This window comes from Ornithodoros turicata, chromosome 2, assembly GCF_037126465.1.
Source record: "Ornithodoros turicata isolate Travis chromosome 2, ASM3712646v1, whole genome shotgun sequence".
NCBI lineage: Eukaryota > Metazoa > Arthropoda > Arachnida > Ixodida > Argasidae > Ornithodoros > Ornithodoros turicata.
The window spans coordinates 60685348-60692677 of NC_088202.1; the positions used below are offsets into that span (position 1 = coordinate 60685348).

The 7330-nt window shown below is 43.2% G+C and overlaps 2 protein-coding genes across 2 annotated transcripts; one reads left to right on the plus strand and one right to left on the minus strand.

Annotated features, from left to right (window-relative positions):
* Positions 1-684: 684 nt before the first annotated feature.
* LOC135383589 (uncharacterized) lies at positions 685-2478 on the plus strand. The gene is made up of 3 exons (XM_064612987.1): positions 685-837; positions 974-1127; positions 1196-2478. Exons 1-3 carry the CDS (start codon positions 800-802, stop codon positions 2267-2269), a joined length of 1266 nt encoding a protein of 421 aa, XP_064469057.1. The 5' UTR covers positions 685-799; the 3' UTR covers positions 2270-2478.
* LOC135383590 (uncharacterized) lies at positions 2316-4517 on the minus strand. Its single transcript, XM_064612988.1, has 5 exons — positions 4166-4517; positions 3876-4077; positions 3096-3229; positions 2967-3031; positions 2316-2905 (listed from the first exon to the last, which is right to left on the minus strand). Exons 2-5 carry the CDS (start codon positions 3890-3892, stop codon positions 2519-2521), a joined length of 603 nt encoding a protein of 200 aa, XP_064469058.1. The 5' UTR covers positions 3893-4077; positions 4166-4517; the 3' UTR covers positions 2316-2518.
* Between the last annotated feature and the right edge of the window lie 2813 nt (positions 4518-7330).

A 7330-nucleotide genomic window follows, 5' to 3' on the forward strand; every position in this document is an offset into this window, starting at 1 on the left:
TGTTCTGGCACCCTATCCCAGAAGGGGTTTCCCCGGCAGCGGAAGCGCGAAATTGAGGTCGTGAAACCTGTCTGAAGAGATCCACGTTGAGTAGGTCGTCGCAAAATAATGGGAAGGCCTTGAGTGAGAATAGGGAGAATAGGCGGCATAGACCAGGAAAGCTTTGCTACACAGCCACGCAATATTCGTCTCGCAACGCATGCACGTAAAAAGAACGGTAGGGTTAGGGGAGGTGAGGCACAGTGAGACCGAGTGGTGTTATCATTCGCTCTCCCGATGTGTTGAAATTGGAAGACAGTTTTCTTTCTTTTTTTTAATGAGGTAATATCAAATATCAATATCGCTTCCCGGTTGTCATCGCCTGTTTGGAGCGTTGCAGCACGTTCTTCGCCATGGAAAACGTCCCGCCTAGGCTACGATGGTCGTCAAAGGGAAAGTTTTGCTGCGTATATGAATGCCATAACAATCAGTGGGACTCCAGAAATGCGGAAACACCTGTCATCTTCTACTCCTTTCCCGGCAAGCCGTACGAGAAAGAAAGAAAAGAGCGTTGGGTAACTGCCGTGCGCAGGGCCAAGTAAGTGTATCCATTTATGTAGCATTCTCCACTAAACTTCTTTGTGGTCAAATATCGTTTTCTTACTACCGTATTCATTCATTCAGCCCAGACGGCAGCTCGTGGAAGCCGAAGAAACAAAGCGTAATCTGCAGCGCGCATTTCGTTGGCAGTCGTAAAAGTGACAGCACAAACAGCCCCTCATACATCCCCACGATATTTCCAGATGCGTATCGGCAAAGAATGAGGGACCTGCAGTGCGCTCGGGGAAGGCACGAAAGGTATTATCTGCTCCTGTTTTTGTTGCAAGATGGAGTTAAGTTGTCAAGATTCCTTGAACACACTCTTGAACACATCGTGGCAAAGTTTGCTTGTGCACTATTTGAATGAAGACTCCTTTCCTTATACTGTGCTTAGGTGGAGCAAGCGACACATACAATCAATGCAGCTATTGGCCGATGTACAGGTTCTTGATGAAACACAACACATGGCACTGCCTGAAGCTGAGGACACGAACTCCTCACTGGACAACACAGACCCTTTAGACTACACGTGTACTATGCTTGACTGTGTAAGTACTTCCGTGTTTGTAAGCTCCTTTACCCACATAACATGGTTCTATTCTTTCGTTTTCTGCAGGGGACGCAAACTGAAGATGACCAGTCAATGCCTGTGTGCGGGGCAACCATCGCAGCCTCATTTTCAGTTTTCCTCTGCACAATAACTAGTGATGGAGCAGCATCACAAATCTTGCACAAGACTACAAGAGATGCATCTACATCCCCTGCAGCAATTGCAACAGTGCCCAGTTCATCCGGGCCAACAGAAAGACAATGTTGGTTTGCAGGATACGAAAGTGTGGCATACAATTCTGATGCACTTCATGGGCTCACAAACGTGTCAGCTGCTGTGTTTGCTCTCCTCCTCAGTGTACTGCAAACTGCAGCTACAGTGCGTGAGGGTGATATAAGCCTTCCAAATAAGTTGCTGCTGTTCCTTATGAAATTGAAATTAGGCATATCGTTTGTATCACTCAGTTTTCTGTTTGGCATCCATCCATCCACAGCATCTCGAATATTTCAGTTTGTACGTTACAAACTAGCAAGTGCAACAAGAGATTGGATATTTGTTCCCAGCCGTGCATCTATACTGTCTGCAAGTCCACCTTGTTTCAAGCTTCACTATCCCTCGTGTAAATTTATCTTAGACTGCACTGAGATCCGAACGGAAACACCTCCAACAGTGCAACAACAACGTGCCCTGTTTTCAGCCTACAAAAATGGTTACACAGTTAAATTCCTTGTTGGTGTTCTCCCAAATGGGATGGTTGCATTCATTTCAAAGGCATATGGTGGACGAGCAACTGACTCATTCATTACTGTCAACTCTGGATTTTTAAATCATGTACAGAGAGGAGATGTTATTCTTAGTGACAAGGGCTTCCCTGGGATAAGGACAGACATGAAAAACCTGGATGCTGTACTAGTGATGCCTCCGTTCTCAAGTGGAGGTCAATTTAGTGAAGAAGAGATGAGGACCACGTATAATATTGCACAAGTTCGTATTCACGTGGAGCGAGTCATACAGAGGATCAAAATATTCAACATCTTAAACACTCAGGTTCCAGTAACGCTCCTGCCACACATCGACAACATATTTCACATGTGTTGTGTGTTAGCAAACTTGCAAAGTCCCATCATCAAGGTTCAGTAGTCATGAAACTGCACACTGGCGGGGTAGACAAATGATGTAGGATTATTTGTCGTGTTAATGTGAAATTGTGCTCTGCATACAAACAGCCAAATAAATTTAACCCTTTGTAGTGTAGTTACCCTATTTACTTTGAAAATTGGTCATGAATTGCGTGTGAATAGTAAAAATAAAGCACCCCAGGAAAGTATTGGTTAGATGCTGCCACTCAAAAGCAGACTCACTTTATTTTGCATTTATGCAAACCATAAATTATGTCAGCCTTTGCAAATAGTGTTCAAAATAAAACTTCTCAAGCTTGGGCACAGCCTCACACAGGAACTGTTCATCCCTTTGCACTAGAATATCTGCCTGCTGCTTTGTAGTGTACACATAGAAGTGGGCCTTCTGCACACCTGCAATGTACATCAGTAGCTGCACTTGAGTATAGTAGGTATGACGCTGCTTTAAACACAGTTTGGTATCCCGGAACTCCAAATATGGGACAGATGTTGACTGCGTCTCTTCCCAGTAAAGCTCCTTTCCTGCTCTTGAGAACGGGCACTTTATTTCAAGCAGCAGTGGCTCACCCCCTTTCCAGATGATGGCATCAGGGCTGCCACAGAGCCAAGGCTGGCAGATGCTAATCATAACACCAGTCTGCAAAAAGTCAATGCATCAGTGAGCTTGTAAAGTATGTGTTGTATTTAGGAGACCACACCTCGTACACAGGAGCATGATGCCTGCTAGCAAAACTCAGCCTCGCTTCAGCCTCAGTCGAACTCCCTTTGGAACAATAAAAAAATGTTGTGCTGCAGGTGAAATTGACAGTGCCAGCAAATGCCCTCACCATATTTTGTTGCTGCATTGCTGAAGCGCCTGCTGTTCAGCAGGGCTTGCACCAAACCTTCTTCATTCACTGTCCTCGTCCATACACGATGTGCATTAGAGCTGGTTATCCTGCACCTACGCTCTTGATGCCACCTGGAAGACAGACGAGGGGATGAACAATGATAGCAGGTTATACCGCATGATACATATTAGGCAACGTCACTGAAAAAGAAAAAAAAAAACGTTGAAAAAAAACCTTTCGCACATGGCTTGCTTTCTTGTTTCAATTGCCAATTCAATAGCTTCCTCTTGTGTGACGACAACCCTCTCACTGTAGAAAGACCACGCCGTTTCGGGGAGGCACACAATGAAATTTCGTTTCGTTAGTGTAAGGCTCTGTGTTCTGGCAATACTTGACTCCATACAGTGGTACGTGTTACCAGATGGTGCACTATATAATTGTTGGAGCAAATCCCTGTCCAACTGCTCACTAACACTGTTTACGATACCACGAAGCAACGTTTCACATTCTTTTTCAATCGGGCATCTCTGTTCGAGGTTCAACATCTGAACAAATGAGCCCTCAATGCCTGGAAAATGTTCCAGGATATGGTTCGTGCAAAAACGGTCAGCATCTTTAATTCGAGCTGCCCCCTTTGGATCTGGAAGGGGCATATTGAATAAACTAAAGTTAGTTTACTCAAATGGGTAGGTCTGCTTGTTGTAAATTCCATAAAATTAAAAACGTGAAAAAAGAAAAAAAAAACGCAACCAGCAACATGCTTTAGTCAAGGCTCACCTGCGAAATGATCGCATATCAAGAGCTGGTTGTCGAGCGCAGGTCGTGTTGAAGGGCGTCCCCAAGCACGTGGATGGTCTGTGCACGACTTCATAACGTCATTGTTGATGTACTGGGCAACTGCAGCGGTATGTTTGCATTGCCCAGCGATTCCGCCTTTACAGCTGCACGATGCAGAAACGATAGCTCTTTCAGATCCAATCTGGCAACGAAAAAATAGCAAAATTCCAATTGCGGCAACGATGCAAGAGGTAACCAATGCAATATATCTTCTTAATACTGAGGCTTACCTCAATTAAGACATCGTATGAATGCCTGCTTGTCTGCGCAACGCATTTGCCAGAAATCGTGACGTCTCGTCCAAGGGCTTCTTCCTTCACGCCGTACACATGTTCGGACTCCAACAGTTTTCTTCCCTTTCTAATATTGCTAGCACGGAAAAACTGTGGAATGCCTTTTATCCTTCCAAACCCACAAAATATCACGTAAGCACTCATTATACCCCGTCACAGGAACACCCAGAGTCAATCAAACACCATAAAGTACCGTACGCTTCGTAGTAAGTCGCAAAAATGGCAGAAAACTACAGTCAATCTGTTTTGGGATTTGCCACAGGTGGCGCTGCACGCAGGGAGCGGTGGCGCCGCCTGTCAAGCGCGTTGAGCCTATAACAGCATATGCCTCATGTAATGCATGCCTCAGTTTCTAACAAAAAAAGTAAGTTTCATCACGATTTGCTATCGCTTGTTTTCTCTCTCTTTCCTTCGTTTTTCTTCTTGCTATCAAAAAGGATTTGTCGGACATACTCCTTTCAATATCAGAAAGCGCGACGGTAACTTAAAAAAAAAAAAAGAAAAGAAAGAAGAAAGAGAGACAAATGCGTAATACGGCGAAGCTAGAAAACAACTGACCTGTCCTCTTCATATTTTTTCGATTTTTTTATGAAGTGTTAGCGCGCCAAAGCAACTGGGGCTATGAGCGGCGTTTCTTTTCTCACTGTTGTTTCAGATACCTGTTGTTTTGCTTGTTACCTTGCTTGCTTCAGCATCGAGATAATAGTGAGTCTTCCTCGTGTGGCTGCTTGATATAATTTGAAGGCGAACGACAGTTTTTACACGCCAGACCCACACCCCGTGACACGCTTGTAATGGGGTGTGGGAAACCCTACACGCGCTTTCTATTTGTCTCAAAAAGAAGAGAACATGTTGATTCGGCAAGTTTAGAAGTTTAGATATTGAAACCAAATTTCCTTGTTATATTCCCAACAGACGAATGTCGTTGTCCATATATTTTCCGTGACGCGCTTTTTCTATTTCTTTCATCGGTTTGACATTATTAGCGAAGCACACTGTGTGGGTAGTGCACAACGCGTAAAACAGCGGACTGCATATTTATGCCCTGGCTCTTTCGCGGACTTGATGGCTGTACATAATTGTCGACATTTATTTGGCTGTCCCACCACATTTTTGTAATTTCTTACGTTGAGGCGCAATAAGCCAGGACACTGTGTAAGCGTCCCTGTCCTACATTTTACCCTCGGTGTCTGTCTTTCTCTTTCATTTTCTCAAACATGACAATGGTTTGGAAAGCCTTTGAACTCAGCTGGACAATGTGCACGGAACTACCTTCCGGAGAGCTCTATCTCCGTAAAGGTTACCAGGAGTTGAACAAGATGAACCGTTTCATGGGAAAGTCCGAAAGCTACAAAAAACCATACCGTGTGGTTGAAAATTTATAAGACATATTCACGTCAAAAACTGATGTGGCTACTGGAACACTCTGTTTGTGTGTCGCACTTGTTTCATAAAAAAGAACGGGCAAAGCGATTGCCCGGTCACAGGTGCGTATGCTCACTCACACATACACACATCTTTCTGTCACTGCTCGAAAGGGCATGAGCTAACCTGCTCATGCGTTACGTTACTGCAATAACCTCTGTTATGTTAGTAAAATGTACGGAAGGTACAACAGCATGCGTATACGTGTTTAGACAAGACTGTGTGTTGCTACATGCGTACGAATTGATATACCTGTTCCTGCAACAATACGGGTAGTGTAATATATAATGATATATGGTATGAAATATAATCCATTCTTAGTCAGGCGTTTGCTGTCGAGGTCCAACCAAAGATGTAATGTGCAATCCCTGAATGAATACAGTATAGAACTGTGCCGTATGGATCACTAATGTAGCCAGAAAAGAGAAAAGAAAAAAAAAAAAGAAATTGGGAGGGGTTCGATGGGAACTTTACATGGGGTAGATGGAAAGAACCTTTTACGGAAGGTTTTCGAGAACGTGCAATGCGAAAGAATACTTCACACTGAGGCACTCTCACAGCGTATGCCTCGTCTAATTTTATCAATTCCCCCTTCCCCTAAAAAAAGGTAAATTTGATCACGATTTGCTATCTCTTGTTCTCTCTCATTCCTTTGTTTTTCTTCTTGCCATAAAAAAGGATTTGTCCAACAAAATCCCCTTGCCTACATAACGAAAGTAGTACGTAGGGGCTGGGTGAGAAAACCCATGAGAAACTACGGCACCCCCGCCACCATCGAATCTGGTTCGTTCGCGTATTTTTCCCCGCGCGGCGCGTGTGCGCGAGGGTTGTCCGCGCGCTTATAACATGCATAGACATGCAAAGAAGGGTCATACACAAAAAGTACAAGTTCAAATATATTTATTAATGCCAATTGTAATGCCAATCAAGTTGAAATATATTTATTAAAGTTAACTGTGCTGAGAATTGTGCCAATTGTGATGCCAATCAGGTGAAGGGAAAAACCGAGCCAAAAAACCTTCACGACCTGTAACAGAAGAAACAGAATACACATAATAAAGAACATACTTACTCATTACCAATTTCACAGCTTCCATATGGGTATGACTCAATTGCATTAAAGAGATATCTCTTATTATCATAGGGCATGAGTGCAAGCTTTGTTGTTTCCACTGTATACATGCATTGGCGCTTACTACATATGGTCCTTTGTGGATGACTTACCTTCACACTATTAAACAAAACATCTTTATATACATCGTGATGCAATTCCTTACGAGCAATACTTTTCTTAACACCTTTTGCTCTAGCCATTTGACTATCATCACTCAATCGGATAGAATAAATTTTTGCTTTCAAAGCAACCACCTCTTCAATTATCCTACCCCGTCTCATCTTTGAAGCGGAACAGTGCCCCTTTATTTTTATTGCTATAGAGTGGATGATCAGTTGTATAGGATGAAAGATCGATGTGATCATCTGCAATCTTTTTGATTTCTTCTTCATACTCTGACGTATGAAACACACCAATGATAGAATCGGTATCCGAAAACATGATGGTGATGGGACAATTCAATTTTTCCAAGAGAGTGCAATAAACAAATTCGTACATTACCAACTTCCTATAATCTAAAATACAAAAACCAACTGTAATGGAAAGCTACATTTTACCTTTTC

Bases quoted from the DNA above. Each gene is read 5' to 3' on its own strand.
- LOC135383589 (XM_064612987.1), top strand. From the start codon at position 800: ATGAGGGACCTGCAGTGCGCTCGGGGAAGGCACGAAAG. The intron at 838-973 runs GTATTATCTGCT...TACTGTGCTTAG, and splicing joins GCTCGGGGAAGGCACGAAAG to GTGGAGCAAGCGACACATAC. The intron at 1,128-1,195 runs GTAAGTACTTCC...CGTTTTCTGCAG, and splicing joins CGTGTACTATGCTTGACTGT to GGGACGCAAACTGAAGATGA.
- LOC135383590 (XM_064612988.1), bottom strand. The intron at 3,032-3,095 runs GTGAGGGCATTT...ATTGTTCCAAAG, and splicing joins CAATGCAGCAACAAAATATG to GGAGTTCGACTGAGGCTGAA. The intron at 2,906-2,966 runs GTGTGGTCTCCT...GACTTTTTGCAG, and splicing joins ATCATGCTCCTGTGTACGAG to ACTGGTGTTATGATTAGCAT.